At 45.6% G+C, this 20926-nt stretch overlaps 2 protein-coding genes across 2 annotated transcripts; both read right to left on the reverse strand.

Moving 5' to 3' along the window:
- Positions 1-5031: 5031 nt before the first annotated feature.
- Positions 5032-20084, reverse strand: MKKS (MKKS centrosomal shuttling protein). Its single transcript, XM_060262143.1, has 4 exons — positions 19050-20084; positions 12756-12931; positions 8330-8440; positions 5032-5472 (listed from the first exon to the last, which is right to left on the reverse strand). Exons 1-4 carry the CDS (start codon positions 20041-20043, stop codon positions 5032-5034), a joined length of 1722 nt encoding a protein of 573 aa, XP_060118126.1. The 5' UTR covers positions 20044-20084.
- Positions 20075-20376, reverse strand: LOC132589296 (uncharacterized). Its single transcript, XM_060262037.1, has one exon. It carries the CDS (start codon positions 20374-20376, stop codon positions 20224-20226), a length of 153 nt encoding a protein of 50 aa, XP_060118020.1. The 3' UTR covers positions 20075-20223.
- Positions 20377-20926: the final 550 nt, after the last annotated feature.

The following is a 20926-nucleotide window of genomic DNA, read 5'->3' on the forward strand; positions in this document are numbered from 1 at the left end:
CTTTTACAATGGTCTACAGAAGATGAAGTAGTGAAATCTCAAATGATAAAATGGGCAATCAATGTAAATAAAGAAATAAAGATGGAATCTTGGGAATATTTGTGGAAAAATTCTATGAAACTCGCAACATGTCATAGTATTAAAGAAAACTGCTTTAAGATGATGTATAGATCGTATATGACTCCAAAAAAATTAGCAAAGATGAACAACAAGATGCCAGATAGGTGTTGGAAATGTAAAAAGCATGAAGGTTCTTTCTACCATATGTGGTGGACTTGTGAAAGGGCTAAAATGTTTTGGCAAATGATTCAGCAAGAGATTTCTAAGATTTTGGGATATGAATTCAATAAACTGGCAGAGACTTTTCTGCTGGGATTACAAATGGAAAAATTTCCAAAAGAAGACAGATCTTTAATATGGTACTTGCTCTCAGCTGCTAGGACATTATATGCACAGCTGTGGAAGCAAGAAAAAATACCAGAGAAATGGGATTGGATTACAAAAGTTATGTCATGGAGTGAAATGGACAAATTAACAAGAAAATTAAGAGACTATGATTTGGAACTTTTTAAGTTGGAGTGGAAGAAATTCAGAAGATACGTAGAAAAAGAGTGGAAAATAAAAGGACATTGGACAATCTTTGATAATGATTAAGGTTTTTTAAAATAAGAAAACTGTTGGGTTTTTTTTCTTTAATAGTTAAGTGTACCTTTAATATTTGTTTCTTTTAAGTAAATAACACTGGCGGGGGTCAAGCAACGGGGGGAGGGGAGGAGGAAAAGTAAGATATGGGGTGGAGAGTTTTTTCTTTCATTTTAAGTTTTCATAAGTTGTAGAGATAGTTTTGCTACCATATGTTACTAATAAAAATTGTTTATTGACAAGGGTGGCCAAACTCGCTTAAGGTAAGAGCCATATAGACTATAAGTCAGATGTTGGAGAGTTGCAAGACATGAACGTCAGCTGTTTGAAAGCTGTGAGATGGGAAGGAAGGCAAATAGATGGGGGAGGGGAAGAGGTGGAAAGAAAGCAACTTGAACTTCATTCTCCAAGCTTCAAGCCGGCTGATGGGGTGGTGGGAGCTTCAAGAGCCACACAGTATGTGAGAAAAAGCCACATGTGGCTCCCCAGCCACAGTTTGGCCATCCCTGAGATAGATGAAGATGGGGGTAGCTGCATTAGTCTGCCTGTAGCAGTAGAAAAGAGACAGCATTTAGGAGTATTCTTAAAGGTGAACAAAATTTGTGGCAGGGTATGTGCTTCCGTCACTGTTCACTTCTTCAGATACAGGTAGCATGTCAGTCCATGTGTCCTTTTATCTGTATACAGTTCCCCAGGGCTTTTTTTGTAGCAGGAACTCCTTTGTATATTAGGCCACACTCCTTGATGTAGCCAATCCTCCTGGAGCCTACAGTAGGCCCTGTAATAAGAACCCTGTAAACTCTGGGAGGATTGGCTACATAAGAGGGGTGTGGCCTAATAGGCAAAGGAGTTCCTGCTACAAAAAAGCCCTGTAGTTTCCTAACCCTTTTTTCAAAGCCAAGAGCCCACTGTGACCATTCTCCACCACAATGGATTCAGAAGAAACCAGGAGGCATCATCTGTATGTCTGCCCCATTTGGAAAGAGTGACTTCCATCTTAGGAGGACACTTGGTTTGGAACCTCACAACATTGTTTCTGATTGGTTCCCCCCTCCCACTCACGGCGGCCATTTTGTAGTGGTGTCCACGGCCTCTTCTCAAAGGTCCAAGAGCACCCACAGGTTGAGGTTTTCTGATTTTACCATGCTCTGGAGTCTGTGCATAATAGTTCCGATTGATCCAAGACAAGAACCTAGTAAGAATTTCTCAAGTCATGCCTCAGTTATACTGAAAGCTCTATGGAGAACCTGTCCTAGTGTAATTTTTTCCATTTATGGAATTGGTTCCAGAGGCTCATAAATACTGGCACACCAGACACGGTTTCCTAATCCAATTTTCAGAATCAGCTGCCTTTTTTTATGGATGACAAATGAAGAGCAAACTCTACCCAAGTAATGAAGCGTGTGTTTGGCAATGAGAAAATATTTGTGTACCTTGTCAGAGAAAAACACAACGCTTCATCATTCGAACACAGAAGGAGTTGTTAGATTCTAGTCATGCGTGTCACGTTAGTTGCTGGAAATAGTTCTGACTGATTGGTCTGGTAAATTAATCCAGAAGAGAGCACAAGAAAATAATGGACTCAAACCCTTCAGATATTATACATGTCAATCATGGAAGGAAATTAATATATAGGATTACTGCCTTGGGAGACACACCTTCATCTGTGTAACAGTAATGGGACCATAATGAGAGCCAGTGTGGTGTTGCAGTTAAGAGCAGTAGACTCTAATCTGGAGAGCCGGGTTCAATTCCCACTTCTCCTTCACCTGAAGCTGGCTGGGTCATTTCATTTCATTTTCATTTTATTCGATTTATATCCCGCCCTCCCCACCGAGGTGGCTCACAACATAAAATTCTAACAATAAGATTAATGAATATTAAAATACATTAAATAGTTTACAGCAGTTAAAACAAGAAAACGATCTATCAATGTGCTTTCCTACAACCTTCCTTTAGGGTTTTTCAGGTACCGGTCAGTTGTATGCTGACCGGAAGAGGACTGTCTTACAGGCCCTGCGGAACTGCCCAAGGTCCCGCAGGGCCCTCACCTCTTCTGGTAGCTGGTTCCGTGAGCAAGGGGCTGTAATCGAAAAGGCCCTGTCCCTGGTTGACTTCAGACAGGCCTCCTTCTCACAGAGCTGTCTTCTCAAGAGCAGTTTTCTGAGAGCTCTTTCAGCCCCACCTACCTCACAAGGGGCCTGCCTGTTGTGGGGAGAAGGGAAAGGTGATTGAAAACCGATTTTTTTGGTAGAGAAAAGCAGGTTATAAAAACCTACTTCTAGTTTTAATAGCCTATTTTAGATCTCTTGCTTCCATAAAAGACCTTTTCAGCACCAAAACTTAACACCAAATTTGACTCTTTTCACTAGAGAAATTAATGAAAGGAGTAGACTGTATCACCATGGACATGTTTTTATTGACACAGCGGAACCACCTAACAAACGATTTCAGGAGGGGACAAAAGTTACATTGTGAATTTTGTCTGATGAAGAATCTGGACATTTCTTTTGGCAATTTCAGCAGAATTTAAACGAGTCAATTATTAACATTCCATTTGGTCACTGCTATCGAATGTTTCAGCTTGTTCTTTTCGTCTGCATTCCGCCGAATTAATTAGACGTGACCCGGGCTGCCTTTGACCTGCGGTTCGTTTTTCACTCCGCGATCGTCTTTTTTGGTGCGTCAAGAAGTCGTTTGAAGGCCCCGGGCACAGAAGGGCGTTAACTCTGCTCCGGGTGGCCCCGCTGATGTCTCCTCAGCTTTCAGATAACCTGCTATTATTTCGGCAGCACCAAGACAGCCTAAAGAAAGGGTGGCAGGAGCTTCACACTTCAGTCCTACGCAAAGTCACTCCCCCGGAAGCCCATGAACTCGACACAGGGCTGCAACGTCGGTTTGGGTTCTTCTCACCTCACTTTGTATTTATTTGTTGACTCTGCCTGACAACAAGCCTCAAAGGAAAAACAACAACACCGAAGTTACAAAATAAACCGCACACACTAAAAGAGGCTATGACGGTGGGAGGGGGGGAAAGCAAGATTCTCGGTCTGCTTGCTCCGACTTCTGCCCTTTAGAATTTCTGCAGCGGAGATGAGAGAGACAACGGTCTCCGCCCAGAGGTGCGTTGCCTAGCAACCAGGGCTAGGTAGCACCAGATGTTTTGGTCCTTGGGGAGGTGAGACCTCATGCTGACAGATGGAGAGGCTGCAGTTTAAGCTTTTTCTAGCAATGATAGAGGAGGAGGACGTGAAAGAAGAATTGAAGAATTGCAGATTTATAGCCCACCCTTCTCTCTGAATCAGAGACTCAGAGCGGCTGACAATCTCCTTTACCTTCCTCCCCCACAACAGACACCCTGTGAGGTGGGTGGGGCTGAGAGAACTCTCACAGCAGCTGCCCTTTCAAGGACAACTCCTGCGAGAGCAATGGATGACCCAAGGCCATTCCAGACGGTGCAAGGGGAGGAGTGGGGAATCAAACCCAGTTCTCCCAGATAAGAGTCCATGCACTTAACCACTACACCAAACTGGCGGGCACATGCTCTCTCCCCTCCAGTCTTTCAACATTACGTCTGTGATTGTAATTCCATGGATCAACCTCATGTCTCGCTGCAGTCCAGGACTACAAGTTTAGAATACTGCCCGGTCGAAGGTTTTCGTACACACGTGTAGAGGTTTCGCTCAATGGAGCGTCGATCCAATCCTTACCACCGGCAAAATGCAGTTGGAGAGAAGGACAGATCTATGCAAGACCTGATAAAATAGACTCAGGTGGGCTGCCACATTCGTTCGGAGCAATAGAATTAAGTTTGAGTCCAGGGACATCTTTAAGACCAACAAACTTTTATTTTTGGGTAAACATGCACATGAAACCTTATACCCAGGATTAAAATTGTTGGTCTTAAAGGTGACACTTGCCTCAAACTTTATTCTCCTGATAAAATAGTTTGCCATTTCCAGTGGATAGAGAGGGTGGGGTCCAAAGAATCTTGTACATAAATAACTCAAGTGTGTAGAGCGAGGCAGGTGGTTTCGGAGGGCTGGTGGGGAGAAAATGCAGCCCCAAAATATCCCAAATATCCAAATGCCAGTGTGTGCATGCAGAGCAGTGCTAGATTATACTAAGAAACCTAGACCGATTTCAAACTCACCTTACGCCGCTCTCATGTTCATTTTCTCAATGCGGCTTCCTTCCGATTTCCCACTATCTGCCCCGGGGCTGCAGCAAGCGCCGGAGTTTTTGTGCAGCTAAGAGGAAGCGCTAAAAACCAGTTTCTGTTTGCTGTGCGAAAACGGCAATGCTTGCTGCGGCCCCGGGGGCAGATAGTGGGAAATTGCGCTGAGAAGACGAATGTGAGAGCAACGTAAGGTGAGTGCGAAATTGGTCCTAATTATGATCTTCAACTATAAATGATAGATTCAAAAGCAGGCAGGCCGTCTCCACCGCAACTCGCAAACCATTGCATTTGGCAGCGAAGCAATCCAGAACAGGGTCGTCAGCGGAGGTTACGCAAGACTCACTAACACAACTTTGGGGTGGGAAAGGGCAAGACGGACTCTGAAGCACCCTCCACTGGAGGCCTTCTTGGTTGCCACAAAGGCCACAGCCACACTTCGAAGCAAAGTCTGACCAGGCAGAGTTGCCCGGAACATCTGGAGGAACAGACCACGAGTGGCCCCAAGTTGTATCGGTGAGGATTTCGCCGCTGTCGTGCTCCAGACTGCAAGCTACGGACCCTAGCGAGTGGCAGAAAGAGTCGGCCACCAACTGGAACTCTGACAGGGAACAACCGAGGTCTTCCAAGGTGCTTTGCGGGACATCAACATTCTAAAGCAGAAGGAAAAAAATACATTAAAGCCATCAGGGGTGTTGCCCATTCAGACGGAAGATGCAAAACGAACACCTCAGATTCAGGATCGCAGCATTTACAAGGAAGCCTGGAATTTATACCTATAGCTAGCCAACAGTTTAAACTGCTATTCTAAACATCCTTACTTTGAAATAAATCTGTAAAATCTATATCATTGTTGAATTTTCTGTTTCATTGCCATTTGTTTACGACCAAATGGGTCTGTGAGCAATAAATATATATGTAGGTATGAAATAAATTCCATTTAAAGCACTGTACTCAAGAGGACTTATATTGCTTTTTTTTTTAACGTATGTTATTGTTCAGGAAACTAACCGAGTACAATAAGACTCTCAGAAGCAAAATTCAAGGTGGAAAAAAAAATAAGTCTAGTCTTTTATGGAGAAAAAACTGGTCTGTAATTTTTCAATTTATAGCATGGCAAAGGCATTTCTACCATCGTTTAAATGTTGAAGAATATTAAAGGATGTAATAAAGCAGAAAAAGGGGGACAAAATATGTTAATAGATGAAGGTTATAAAGCGCAAACCAAGATTTTTTTCTCTTGTTTTTTTTTTTCCTGAAGAGAGAGCCAGGTGGATAGCTGTGTTGGACTGAAGCAGAAGAACAATATCTGAGTCCAGTCAAGCATCTTTTAAAGATTTTGGGTTTGATTTATTTATTTTTTTCAAAAAAAGAAATAATCACAGGAACTGAGTCTGTGTTCGGTGGAATCTTTAAGACCAAGAAAATTTAATTCCGGGTATAAGCGTTTGTATGCATGCCCATGTCTGCAGATGTAACATATAAGACGTTATACTGAACCCGGAGAAAGGAAAGGACAATGTGGCCTTTGCCATCAGCCAGAAAAACATCTCCACTTTGTCCCCTCCTGGCAAAGGAGAGAATGGCTGGCTCCAGCAATTGGCCCAGCAAGTTAAGAGACAGGGGCCGGGAGTTTGCTTCCCTCCTCTAGAAGAAGATTTTTTTAAAAAAAAAAATAATTTTATTGTTATATATTCCAACACCACTGCACCTCTGTGAGAGTCCCAGGCCATAGATACATTATAATATTCCATATATTTATAATTATTAACATTTCATCCAAATACAACTCCATCCCTCTATTTAAACTTCTTATCCATTCATTTCCTTATTAACCAACCAATCGTCTTAAATTGTTTAAACTTTTCCAGATACCTCATCATCTTTCTAAACCAGCCCTCCTCTTGTTCCCTAACCTTTAATCCGTTCATTCTTCGTATCTTCATCGTTAAATACTCCAATATTATTATATTATTCATTTTATCCCTCCAGTGATTAATTGTCAGTTCCTCAGCTTCTTTCCAATTCCTTGCTATCACTTGTCTTGCTGCTACTAACATCAAATTAACCCATTTACTATCCTCTTTTGATCCTAATCCATCCCTCCTCTAGAAGATGATGATATTGGATTTATATCAAACCCTTCTCTCTGAATCTCAGAGCGGCTCACAATCTCCTTTATCTTCTTCCCCCACAACAGACTCCCTGTGAGGTGGGTGGGGCTGAGAGAGCTCTCCCAGAAGCTGCCCTTTCAAGGACAACTCCTACCAGAGCTATGGCTTGACCCAAGGCCATTCCAGCAGCTGCAGGTGGAAGAGTGGGGAATCAAACCCAGTTCTCCCAGATAAGAGTCTGCGCACTTAACCACTACACCAAACTGGTAGAAGGAGCTACCTTTCATCTTCCAGTTGCCCTGGGAATGGTGAGCAGAAAGGAAACCACACCCTGGGCTCTGTTCTTAGGGCTGGATCCTTGCTTCCACTGGAGAAATTAGGGCAGACCTTTGCCACTGCCCCCCTTTTCCATTGGCTCTTTCCCAGTCCTTCAAAACTGGATACAAGGAGGCTGGAGGACCTGCCTGTGGAACAGTAGCCATGCAGGGGCTGGGGGCTGCCATGGGGGGAGAAGAAAAGGGCATCTCTTCCATCCGCAGAGAAGTTGTCCTCTTTCCCCTCTCCGCTACAACGCCTGAACTGGGTGGCTGCTAATCCGCAGGAATCCCGCGACACCTGGGACCAGAGTTTCCTCTAAGCTCAGCGTGCGAGCTAGCTCACGATTTTTTTAGCTTCCGACTCACACATTTTGGTCTTAGCTCAGGAAAAATGGCCCCAATGCAAACTAATTGATGCAGGAGTTCACAACTTGATTGCCAATTGCTCACAAAGTAGAATTTTTGCTCACAAGTAGAATTTTTGCTCAAAGTAAAATACCCGGAATTTTTGCTCAAAGTAGAATTGTTGCTTGGAAGGAGTATTGCCTGGAACCTAGGTGTCTGTTTTTTTTTTTGGGGGGGGGGGAGTCAGAAGGGACTGGTGCGGTAGTTAAAAGGACATGGCAAGTGCCCGCCCCCTTCTGCTAGAGGGGTTAGGATCAATACTCCCTCTAAGCTGTGGAGTTTTTAGGCAACAATTCTACTTCGTCAGCTACTGGCATGAAAGCTGTGAGCCTACAGCATAAGTTAAGTTTGCTCTGGGAGCCATTTTTCCTAAGCTAAGCCAAACATCTGTGACCCGGAGGCTAGAAAACTGTGAGCTAGCTCACACTCGCTCAGCTTAGAGGGCACACGGGTTAGGATCCAGTCCAAGGGCCGCAGGGCAGTTCTGCCACTTCCACCCACACAAGACTTCCCGCGAGGGAGGAGCAGCCTGGCCCAGGAAGTCACAAACTGATCTGCCACTTCTATCTTCCCCCTCTCTTCCCTTTTTCGCATCAGCTGCTTGCGGGGGGCGGGGGGAGCAAGATGCACATGTAATCCCCAGGGTTTCAGCCTTGCTCAGAGTCTCTGCACACCTTGTGCCGCAGGTAGGAGGACAGGTGTGTTTCCGTGCAGCCTCCTCCCAGCAAGACCCAGGGATCCTTGACGGTCAGCTGCAAAACACGTTCTGCTGTCTGACAAGCGAGCTGCAAAAGATGCAGAAGATTTTTATTTTATTTTTTTTAGTATAAAGCAAGCAAGGAAAGCATATTTTTAAACTCCAGGAAAAGAAACTCAAAAAAGAAAGAGCAAGCAAATAAATAAAAGAGAGTGATGTTCTGGTCTTAAGCAGGGGACCCCAACTCCTGGTCCCTGGCCTGTTAGCAACTGGGCTTTGAGTTGTATAATTATTTCATTATATATTACAATGCAGTGATAATAATAATAAGATGGCATTGGATTTATATCCTGCCCTCCACTCAGAATCTCAGAGCAGCTCACAATCTCCTTTACCTTCCTCCCCCACAACAGACACCCTGTGAGGCAGGTGGGGCTGAGAGAGTTCTCCCAGAAGCTGCCCTTTCAAGGACAACTGTGCAAGAGCTACGGCTGACCCAAGGCCATTCCAGCAGCTGCAAGTGGAGGAGCGGGGAATCAAACCCGGTTCTCCCAGATAAAAGTCTGCACACTTAACCACCACACACACACACACCCAGAAGTGCACAATTGTATCATACAAAAACCATCACTCTCCCCCCACCCCGTCTGGTCCGTGGAAAAATTGGCTTCCACAAAACCAGTCCCTGGTGCCAAAAAAGTTGGGGACCATTGTCTTAGAATGTCTGAATAGGGTCTGAGAGATCCAGGTTCGATTCTCGGTTCCACCACAAAAGCTTGTTGTGAGGATAAAACATCAGAAGAGAATTACGTAAGCCACCTTACGTCCCCATTGGGGGGACAAATGTGGTATAAAGTGAAGTAAATAAAATAATTAAATATTGAAGAGCCCTCTATTTTCTAAAAAAGTACAGGCTTTTCTTCCCACATCTTCTCCCCCTCATCATACATCGTCTCTCTATCCTACCAGAATTTAGTGCATTAGGATTATTTCCCTTTATCCTCACGAACAATCCTCTCAGCAAGTTTTGGTTTTAAAGACATGACAAGGTTTGCCAGTAGAAAAGAGCCAGAGTCCAGGACTAACCAATATGTGGCAGGGGAGGAGTTTTTGTGAGTTACTTCTCATGTCTTCAGATACAGCTAGAACGTGAGTCCGTCTGTTCTTATATCTCGGACAGCGGAGTGATTTCAGATGCTGAATGACAACAGTAGGTGTGATTGGATAAGGTGTGATATGCTGAGGGGTAGTAGAAGCAGAGAAACCAGCTTTGGTAGTGAGACAGGAAACCTAGGTCTTGATTCAGTCCAGGAGGATGCACTGCCTTTAGCTTCGTTATCAGTTGCAATTCATCAGTCTCTCTTTCTAATCTCCCTTTGAAATTCCTTTGTAAGAGAACTGCTACTCTTAGGGCAGCCACTCAACGTCCTGGAAGGCTAAAATGCGCCCCCGCTCCACACACACACTGATTTTTGAACGTTTAGGTTTCTATCGTCAGACTTAGGTCCATTAAATCTTTGGCAAAAGGACTGGCCTGTTTGTCCAATGGAAAGGGTAGAAGGGCATTACTGACACATGAGGGCATCAAATCACATTAGTGGATGAGCAGGAGAAGAGTCTACTGGATCTACTGCTGGGAGGGTCTGCTGATGCTACTGCTGGGTCCCATGATCCTCCATGACTGAATGAATTGGTTCCTATATTGAACACATTGCTGAGATTGGGTCCCATCACCAGCCCATTGAAAAAGAGCCCCTTGAAACGCAACATTTCTCATCCGGAGAACATGTCGTTTTCAAGATTCTACGTTGTCCACTCTTTTTCAGAAGTGTACATCTAGTTGGACATTAGAAATTAATGGACGACAGAAATTATTGGAGACTATTGAAAGTTGGGACTGTATCGTATTGTGCTGTTATAATCCTATTTTGGTTCTGACCACAAACCAAACAAGACAAAGATTGGACTTTTGTACAGAATAAATTGCTATCTAATATTTTTAAGACACACGAGTGACATCTAGTGGTCACAGTCAGCGGCCCTTTTGACTTTTCATTTCTGTGTCTGCACGCTGGCTTCCCCCTCTTTTTCTTGTGGGATATAAATGAGAGCAAAGTTGGCATCTTGGTTTGTTGCAGGTCTTGATAGCAGAGTCCCTGTTACTCTTAAGGAGTTTATCATTGCAGTTGAGAAGATGTCTGTAGGCAGCCTTCCCAGTGGCTGTGCAAGGGAAGGGTCATGATCCAGCATGGGTTCCAAGTTAATGTGTTAATGATTCTTTGGGTGAAGAAGGACTTCCTTTTACTTGTTCTAAGCTTACTGCTCCTTTTCCACTCCCCCCCCCCAACATCTCAGCTTTATTTTATTTTAGTTCCATAACAAATTATATACCATTAGTGTTAAACACATTACAAATTAAATCTATAGTTATAAACCAAATTAATACAGCTTATAATAAACTACCGGAGCTGGGTTTAAAAAACAAAATACGAAAAATACATCATTTGTCTGTATATCAATCTACGTGGGAGAACATCATTTTCAGTTAAATAGCTGATTATAGGAAACCAAATAGCAATAAAGATAGCAATAGTCTTCAATTAATGGTAATTGGGTTTAAATAGATATTTTTTTCATTATAAAATATGCCCACAGTCGATGTTGTGCAAGCTGCTATTAAAATATGAATCCTTTCTGTACTTTATTTTTTGTAGGGTTTGACTATTTGCCAAGGAGTAGTGTTTCAGGATTTAAAGTAAGTATGTTTGTGATGAGGAATATTTGTTGTGTTATGTAAAATTTTATTTATACCCCGCCCTCCCCCGCCAGAGCAGGCTCAGGGCGGCTGTGACCAATCTGTGTTATCTGTGACCAATAAGATTATATAGAGTCACATGACCACCAACAAAATATATATGTGTGTGTGTGTGTGTGTGTGTATGTGTGTGTGATCTCCTTTTCCCCACATTGTTTCTTATAGAATGAGCTTACGTTCTTATCAATATGGAGAATTGCCTATGGAGGTAAGTACCATCTCAATATCAGTTTTAAAGTTTGTATTCTAATAGTGTACATTTTTGAAATATAAGATGGGGAGGACCATATTTCCTTCTAATCATATCCTGTAAGTTCTTTATTACAATCAATCTGCCATAGATTCTGATATTTCAAGTTAGTTTTCTGTTCCACATTAAGTAGAATATTTATATATTTTTGATAAAAGTTTAGTGTTATTAGAGGTTAAAGTATGGAGCAATTTTTCAAATCCGGTAGGCCTATCCATAGATTTCTTAATTGGCGGTAAATTAAAAATGTGCTGCAGTTGAATAAAGTGTAACCAAGTGATCTTTTCTTTTCCAAATGGTGCTTATCTATTAATTTACCTTTATCAATAAGATCTATAATGTGAGCGAGTCGAGCTTTATAACAAATGACAAAGCCGTCTGTATTTTCCCCCTTGGGAAACGAGCCTTGATTTATAAATTATGACTGTGATGAAACTTGCTGTTCTCTAATGACGCTGAGTGCCCACACAAGTTCTTGCCTTGCGAAGGTGATGATGATATTGGATATACTGTATATCCTACCCTATACTCTGAATTGTGTAGCATTGTGAGAACGTGGCATTTTGTTTTGTTCTTTGGGTTCTTTTTTTGTAAAAATGCTGCTTAAAAAAACGACTGCTTGCATTTTTCTACAACTCTAGTGTGTGCCTTGTAAGTAGGGAAATGTCTGTGCTTGGTTCCAATATCCCCATACAAAAGAAGATGATGATGATATTGGATTTATATCCCGCCCTCCACTCAGAGCGGCTCACAATCTCCTTTATCTTCCTTCCCCACAACAGACACCCTGTGAAGATAGGTGGGGCTGAGAGAGCTCTCCCAGAAGCTGCCCTTTCAAGGACAACTCTGCGAGAGCTACGGCTGGCCCAAGGCCATGCCAGCAGCTGCAAGTGGAGGAGTGGGGAATCAAACCTGGTTCTCCCAGATAAGAGGGAGAAAAGCACATCTTTCTCTACCTTCTCTGTCCCATGCAGAATTCTGTAAATTTAAAAGCAGTGCATTTTGCAGTGGACTTGCATTTGCTTGAGAGACTCTGGGGTAGATCTTCCTCCTGTCCTAAGACTCCAGCCTTAAGGACTCCTCCTCCAGCATCGGTTGCTCTGTCTTGGAAGGAAGAGCCACTGAAATTGGAGGAAGGGTCCTTAGGCTAGTGGAAGGCGCCGAAGGGAAAGGTTGCATCCATCCCCCAAGTCTGTAGCTTTCGTGGCTCCCAACACTTCTTCACGCCACAGACCAACGCTGCACCTTTTCTGCCGGCCTAACCCCAGAGAGAGCGGCTCTCACGCTCAAACCCCCACAAAGTGTGTGTCCCAGAAGACGCACGGTGATTCTTCTTACCTTCAGCTCCTCCCACGCTGTTTCACTCCGGTTACAAAGCACCAGGCTGCAGACGGCCGAGTCTTCCGGCAGGAGGTGCAGGAACCATTTGGGGGCAAAATACCGAGTCTGCAAGTCCTTCAGGCTGCCGTAGCAAGCTGGGGAGAGGGACTGGAGGGACGGAATCGCCCGGGATCCTGTTCGGAAAGGGGAAATTAGGTGCATTATTCTCTTCATGTGGAATAGTACAAGTTGATGGGTTGTGAACTGGCAGAGACTGACCGAGAGAGAGATATTGGGGTCGTGGTAGATAACTCACTGAAAATGTCAAGACAGTGTGCGACTGCAATAAAAAAGGCCAACGCCATGCTGGGAATTATTAGGAAGGGAACTGAAAACAAATCAGCCAGTATCATAATGCCCCTGTATAAATCGATGGTGCGGTCTCATTTGGAGTACTGTGTGCAGTTCTGGTCACCACACCTCAAAAAGGATATTAAATTATTGGGAAAAGTGCAGAAAAGGGCAACTAGAATGATTAAAGGGTTGGAACACTTTCCCTATGAAGAAAGGTTGAAACACTTGGGGCTCTTTAGCTTGGAAAAACGTCGACTGCGGGGTGACACGATAGAGGCTTACAAGATTATGCAGGGGATGGAGTAAGTAGAGAAGGAAGTCCTTTTCTCTCTTTCTCACAATACAAGAACTCGTAGGCATTCAATGAAATTGCTGAGCAGTCAGGTTAAAACAGATAAAAGGAAGTACTTCTTCACCCAAAGGGTGTGGAATTCACTGCCACAGGAGGTGGTGGTAGCTACAAGCATAGCCAGCTTTAAAAGCGGATTGGATAAAAATATGGAGTAGAGGTCCATGAATGGCTATTAGCTACAGTGTGTATATATATGTGTGTGTGTGTATGTATGTATATATATATTGGCCACTGTGTGACACAGAGTATTGGACTGGATGGGCCATTGGCCTGATCCAACAGGGCTTCTCTTATGTTCTTATGTGACACAGAGTGTTGGACTGGATTGGCCATTGGCCTGATCCAACATGGCTTCTCTTATGTGACACAGAGTGTTGGACTGGATGGGCCATTGGCCTGATCCAACAGGGCTTCTCTTATGTGTGACACAGAGTGTTGGACTGGATGGACCATTGGCCTGATCCAACATGGCTTCTCTTATGTTCTTATGTGACACAGAGTGTTGGACTGGATGGGCCACTGGCCTGTTCCAACATGGCTTCTCTTATGTTATGTGACACAGAGTGTTGGACTGGATGGGCCATTGGCCTGATCCAACATGGCTTCTCTGATGTTCTTATGTGACACAGAGTGTTGGACTGGATGGGCCACTGGCCTGATCCAACAGGGCTTCTCTGATGTTCTTAAGGCCTTAGAATGCATTGGAACTATTTGGTGTCCTTTAAAATGGACATGGATCAGGGGCCTAAAATATGCTAGTTTTAATTTATTTTTCTTTATTATTTATTGTCTGTGTTTCTCACAGGCACCCTGAGCGGATTACACAATCTTCATCACAGATTCATAGAGATGGAATGGACTTCTGGAGTCATCTAGTCCAACCCCCCTGCACCATGCAGGAAACTCACAAAGACCTCACCCCCTCAGGGACCCCTGCTCCATGTCCAGAAGACAGCAAAAAACCCCTCCAAGATCCCTTATGGGACTGGCCTAAAGAAAAATTACTGCCTGACCCCGAAGTGGTGAACAGCATTTTCCTGGGCATATAAGAAAGGACCACAAGAACTAAGCGCTGATGCAATCCTTCCTGCCCTCTTTCTCATGATTTGCAAAATTCACCGGATCCTCATTGCTGTCAGATGGCCATCTAGCTTCTGCTTAAAAGTCTCCAAGAAAGGAGAGCCCCCCATCTCCTGAGGAGGACGCCTGTTCCACTGAGGAACTGCTCTGCCAGGAAGTTTTTCCTAATGTTTAGCTGAAAACTCTTTTTGATTTGATTTCAACCCACTGGTTCTGATCCGATCAGTTCCTGCAGTCAACGCAACGGAGGCAAATCCATCAGGGGTTGGTGTTATTTCATTGGAACTGTAATTCCATGGAAGAAAATAGCTCTTCTCATAATGCCTAAATATGAACATATGAAGCTGCCTTATACTGAATAAGAACCTGGGTCCATCAAAGTCAGTCTTGTCCACTCAGACTGGCAGCGGCTCTCCAGGGTCTCAAGCTGAGGTTTTTCATGCCTACTTGCCTGGACCTTTTTAGCTGGAGATGCCGGGGATTGAACCTGGGACCTTCTGCTTCCCAAGCAGATGCTCTACCACTGAGCAACCGTCCCTCCCTAATATGTTGACTTCCATGGCCTGGACTGCAAGGGAGAGAGGTTAGTCCTGACTTAGAACAAAACAAAGGAAGTTCTTCTTCACCCAAAGGGTGATTAACACATGGAATTCACTGCCACAGGATGCCACTTCCTGGCATCACAAATGTCTGGGAAGCTCCCATGCCCAGCTGACTTAGAACAAAACAAAGGAAGTTCTTCTTCACCCAAAGGGTGATTAACACATGGAATTCACTGCCACAGGAGGTGGTGGCAGTAACAAGCATAGAGAGCTTCAAGAGGGGAATGGACAAGCATATGGAGCAAACGTCCATTAGTGGCTATTAGCCACGGTGTACTGTTGGAACTCTCTGTCTGGGACAGGGATGCTCCATATTCTTGGTGCTTGAGGGGGTGGGGGGTCATAGTGGGAAGGCTTCTGGAGTTCTGGCCCTGCTGGTGGACCTCCTGATGGTCCCTGGGTTTTGGCTACTGTGTGACAGAGTGAACTGGATGGACCATTAGCCTGATCCAGGGTTTCTCTTATGTACTGATGTCTGGGGCAGTGATGCTCTGTATTCTTGGTGCTTGGGAGGGGGAACAGTGGGAGGAATTCTAGTGTCCTGGCCCCACTGATGGATCTCCTGAGAGCCCCTGGTTTTTTTGGCCACTGTGTGACACAGACTGTTGGACTGGATGGGCCACCGGCCTGATCCAACATGGCTTCTCTTATGTTCTTATGTGACACAGAGTGTTGGACTGGATGGGCCACCAGCCTTTTTGGTGCTTGGGGAGGCAAGAGTGGGAGGGCTTCTGGAGTTCTGGCCCCACTGGTGGACCTCCTGGTGACACTTGGGGTTTTTGGCCAGTGTGTGACACAGAGTGTTGGACTGGATGGGCCATTGGCCTGATCCTACAGGGCTTCTCTTATGTTCTTATGTGACACAGAGTGTTGGCCTGATCCAACATGGCTTCTTTTCTGTTCACTGTTCCACACACAGTCTGATTTAGTATAAGGCGGATTCATGTGTGTTCATGTTGTACTCTAATAATTTTAAAATATTAGTTTTATATTTAACATATTATATGGGTATGTTTGGCAGGAAGGCACACAGTGTATGCAGTAGCTCTTTTGCTGACAGTAATTGAGAATTTGGCTTTCCGTGTCTTGCAGAGCAGCTCCTGTTCTTCCATTTGCCCAGAATGGCGGTCTCGGTTCAAAGTAATCTGTCTCCAGCTGTGCAGGGAGAGATTGATAAATTTCCCCAAATTAAACTGGCAAGCCAGGGGCTGAGGTCTCTCTAGCATTTTGGTCTCTGTGCCAAGCCGTGAACGGTTAGAGAACATGGACACGAGCACCACCTCCTCTAGCACTAGGAATCGTGTACGGTGGGATTTTTAAAAAGTGTGTTTGTGTGTGTAGTAGCAGAAAGTGTTCCGGTACACCGCCCATCTAAGTCATTTTCCTACACCCACGTTTGCCTCTCGGATTCTGCCTTGGCTGGAAATATTTCTGCCAGCCGTAGACCTTGGAGGAGAAAAACGATCCAGGGCCTATCACAATGCATCCCAGGCAGCAAATGGGACACCAACATCCGTGTGCTAGCTTGGGAGGTCTTCAGCAAACCAGGCTGAAACCAGTGGAAGGGGGAAACACGCACTTTTGAAAACTCTTTTCAGACTGGAACGCAGACAGTTTGGAGGTAAAATGGCCCCACTGCTAGGGGCTGTGGGGGGAACTGGGCGGTGGAACCACATTTTCAATATTTCCCATTTAAAAACTCCCTAAAAATCCAACTTCAGCACTGAGAGGAGATTCTAGTTTAGCCCTTTGCATGCTTGATAGTTTCCCAAAATACATATTTATTTAGGCACATATTTTGATTCTCTCCTCACAGGAACCTTCCCCCCCCCCCCCAATGGCTTACAGTGTCATTCCTCCTCTTCCATTTTATTCTGACAACCCTGCGAAGTAGGCTGGGCAGAGAGTATGTGGCTGACCTGAGGTTGCGAAACAAGCTTCCTTGGAAGAGTAAGGATCTGAACTCGGGTCTCCGAGTCCAGCGCTGTCCCCATGCTGGAAGAAGGCAGGCTGGAGACCTCCTAGAACAATTTCATGAGCTGCAGCAGGCAGCAGGGGCGTTAGCAGAGATGGCTGACCTCCCCCTCCCACAAATAAAATATGCTTTAGATGGCTTTTTTTTGTAGCAGGAGCTTCTTTGCCTATTAGGCCACACCCCTCTGATGTAGCCAATCCTCCAAGAGCTTGCAGGGCTCTTAGTACAGGGCCTACTGTGAGCTTTTGGAGGATTGGCTATATCAGGGAGGTGTGGCCAAATATGCAAAGGAGTTCCTGTAACAAAAAAAAGGCCCTGGCTTTAGATCCAGTCCAGTACCTTGGACATATCCACAATTCCTCACTTCTCCTGACGCATTACAAAGATTAAGAGTGCCTACTTTAGGGCCTGAGATGCTGAGGAGACAGGAGGGCTTATAAAGATTTTAAATAAATTTTAAATAAATATTCTCTTTTGGGGGTGGGTGACTAACAATCCTATAAGCAGTTAAAAGTTGGAGGGTTTTTTTTCGGAGGGGGTATGGTAGTTTATTGCTAATTTAACAGCTGCATTCCTAAACAGAGATAAACCCTCTAAAGCCACTGACGTCAGAGCCCTTGGAAGAGGATTCCCTTTAGGAGGGGCACTGCCAGGCTCTTGGCAGGAAGACTAGGTGGTCACCAAGGGTCACGGGTACAAATGCTGGGATTCGACAGAGCAGATGTCCCGCAAAACGGCCAGCAGTTTTTTCTCACCCTCAACATCCTAGAGATAATTTCTCTGTGAACGAAGGACAAAAACATCTCTTACAGGACACTGAAGGAGAAAACGACATCCTTTCCCTTGCATTTCATAGAATCATAGAGTTGGAAGGGACCTCCAGGGTCATCTAGTCCAACCCCTGCACAATGCAGGAAACTCACAAACACCTCCCCCTAAATTCACAGGATCAGCACTGCTGTCAGATGGCCATCTAGTCTCTGTTTAAAGACTTCCAAAGAAGGAGAGTCCACCACCTCCTGAATTGGAAGGGACCTCTAGGGTCATCTAGTCCAACCCCCTGCACAAGGCAGGAAACTCACAAACACCTCCCCTAAATTCACAGGATCTTCATGGCTGCGAGATGACCATCGAGCCTCTGTTTCAAAACCTCCAAGGAAGGAGAGCCCACCCCCTTCCCCAGGAGGAAGCCAGTTAGAATCATTGAAGAGTTGGAAGAGACCTCCAGGGTCATCTAGCCCAATCCCCTGCACAGTGAAGGAAACTCACAAACACCTCCCCCTAAATTCACAGAATCAGCACTGCTGTCAGGTGGCCATCTAGCCTCTGTTTAAAAACCTCCAAGGAAGGAGAGCCCACCACCTCCCAAGGAAGCCTGTTCCACTGAGGAACCGCTCTAAACTCACAAACACCTCCCCCTAAATTCACAGGACCCTCATTGCAGTCAGATGGCCATCTAGCCTCTGTTTAAAGACTTCCAAGGAAGGAGAGCCCACCACCTCCCCAGGAGGAAGCCTGTTCCACTGAATTTAGTCCACTTAGTCCCGCTTCAATGTTTAGCAGATACAGAACCTGCCTCCATACGAAGACTGGGCTCAGACAGGCAAGTTTAGACATGGCCATCCGCGATGTTCCCTCTCAGCTGCCGAGTCTTGTGAGCAAATATTCTACTTTGTGAGCTCCTGGTATTAAAGCTGCAAGCTCCTGCCTCACTGAGTCTGCTCTGGGGTCATCCTTCCCGAGCTAAGACAAAAATGTGTGAGCCGGAGGCTAAAAATCTGTGAGCTGGCTCACACTAACTTAGCTCAGAGAGAACACTGCACATCGGGATAGTCCCTGAATGGCTGGATCGTAGCCCAGATCTAGCGGCTGAGTCAAGATCCCAGCGACACGGCCCTTCTTTGAGAAATGTGTCTTGAGGCCACCGGTGATGCAAACCTCTCCATTACCTGTAACTTCTCGCAGGGACTCCATCACGGCTCCTCCGACTCTTTCTACCGCAATCACTCGGTTCTCCTTCAAATATTGTTTCAAGGCCGGATGGATGACCTTCTGACAAATCACCAGGCCCACCCCATCCTTGACCATCCGCTGGCCCAAACTAAGCAGCTGACCCAAGACGGCTGCTTCTAGGGAAACTCTGCGGTGGATGCTGACGGCTCCTTCACCGGTGCTACAAACATCTCCAGAGAGAGACACAGAGAAAAGGGCTGTTCTGACCGGGCTCTGAGTCGTTCTTCTGCCTGGGAGCATTCTGGCCAGGTGGAATTCGGGGATTTCGATCAGGATCCCAGGACAGACGCTGGAATCCGTAACTCTCTTATCTTTCAGAGCTACATAGAGACATTTTCCGAATCCAGCGACGCTGGCCCCGCCCTCCTGCGGAACGGTGAGCAAAAAGGCCTTCAATACCAACGCGCCAACGTGCTCGGCCTCCTTTCTGCTCAGCATGCACCCCCGCTTGCTGGTTAATACGCTACGGACCAAATCAAGGAGACTCTTAGAACTGCTAAAATCCACCGGTATTTTACAGCCGCACGCTTCGGAAGCGAGATAGCTGAGGCACTGGCTCAAAAGGTGCTGGCAGATTCTGCCACGCGTGTGAGAGGCCACGTTTAGGCCTCTCAGTTTCCCCAACAAGCCGCAGCAGAGAACAGCCGTGAACAGTCCCCCGTCTCCGAAGCGAGAGACGTGATTCTGCACTGAGGCCGTCAGGAGCTTCAAGACGGGGTGGGTGACGCAGAGGGAACCGAGCAAGGATGAAGAGTGGGAGGTTGTGCGGACGTAGCCACCCATACCGTTGTGAAGCTGCTTCAGCCGCCCAGTAGGGCCGTAGCACGACTTCACTAGGTTACCGAACACTGACAGGGCATGGCCCACCGTCTCCTGGCTTAAGGGGTCGCTAGTGCACACGGACAGCTTTTTAAGGTCAACGCGAGACATCTTCCCAAGAAAGACTCCAGTCCAGGGCTAGTTCTGCGCCGCTTTCACGAAAGTACATTTAATGAACGAGAGCTATAAATGGCACAACACTGTGAGTCCACGTATTTTTGCAGCCAACGACAAACACGCGGAGGCCCTTGTTTGACAGCGACTGTGGAATGTGGGGTTGCAGGTGGAACGTCACTCGTCAAGATCCTTTTGTTTAATTTCCAGGCCGGATTTCGCAGACTGCTTGGCGGCCTTCTGGAGAAGGTAGGTACCGAGGTGGACGCTGACAAAGGCCACACCGGCCACCAGGAGCCAATTCTTTCTAATCCAGCTGATTTTCTTCATCTCTTTGCTCACAGAGAGGTTTTTTTTTTTTAAAGGCTACAGCAAATATACCTGCAGCAACAACAACAAAAAAACATTGCGTAAAACTACACAAACAGTCGGGCGTCAGTTAAGGTCGCTAATGTCAACAACAGCAGCAGGCGTGAAACAAAACAAGATGCAGAAATACTCTCAGTTTCCACATTTCTTCTCCCTGTCTCTCAAACACAGACACAAGCCTATAAGAACATGTTAGATTGGGCCAATGGCCCATCCAGGCCAACACTCTGTGTTACACAGTGGCCAAAATCCAGGGGCCATCAGAAGGTCCACCAGTGGGGCCAGAACTCCAGAAGCCCTCCCACTGTTGCCCCCCCCACAAATACAGAACATCACTGCCCCAGACAGAGAGTTCCATCTATGTCCTGTGGCTAATAGCCACTGATGGACCTCTGCTCCAGATGTTTATCCAATCCCCTCTTGAAACTTTCAGCCACCACCACCTCCTGTGGCAATGAATTCCACATGTTAATCACCCTTTGGGTGAAGAAGTACCTCCTTTTATCTGTTC

This window comes from Heteronotia binoei, chromosome 1 (genome assembly GCF_032191835.1).
Source record: "Heteronotia binoei isolate CCM8104 ecotype False Entrance Well chromosome 1, APGP_CSIRO_Hbin_v1, whole genome shotgun sequence".
Taxonomy (NCBI): Eukaryota; Metazoa; Chordata; class Lepidosauria; order Squamata; family Gekkonidae; genus Heteronotia; species Heteronotia binoei.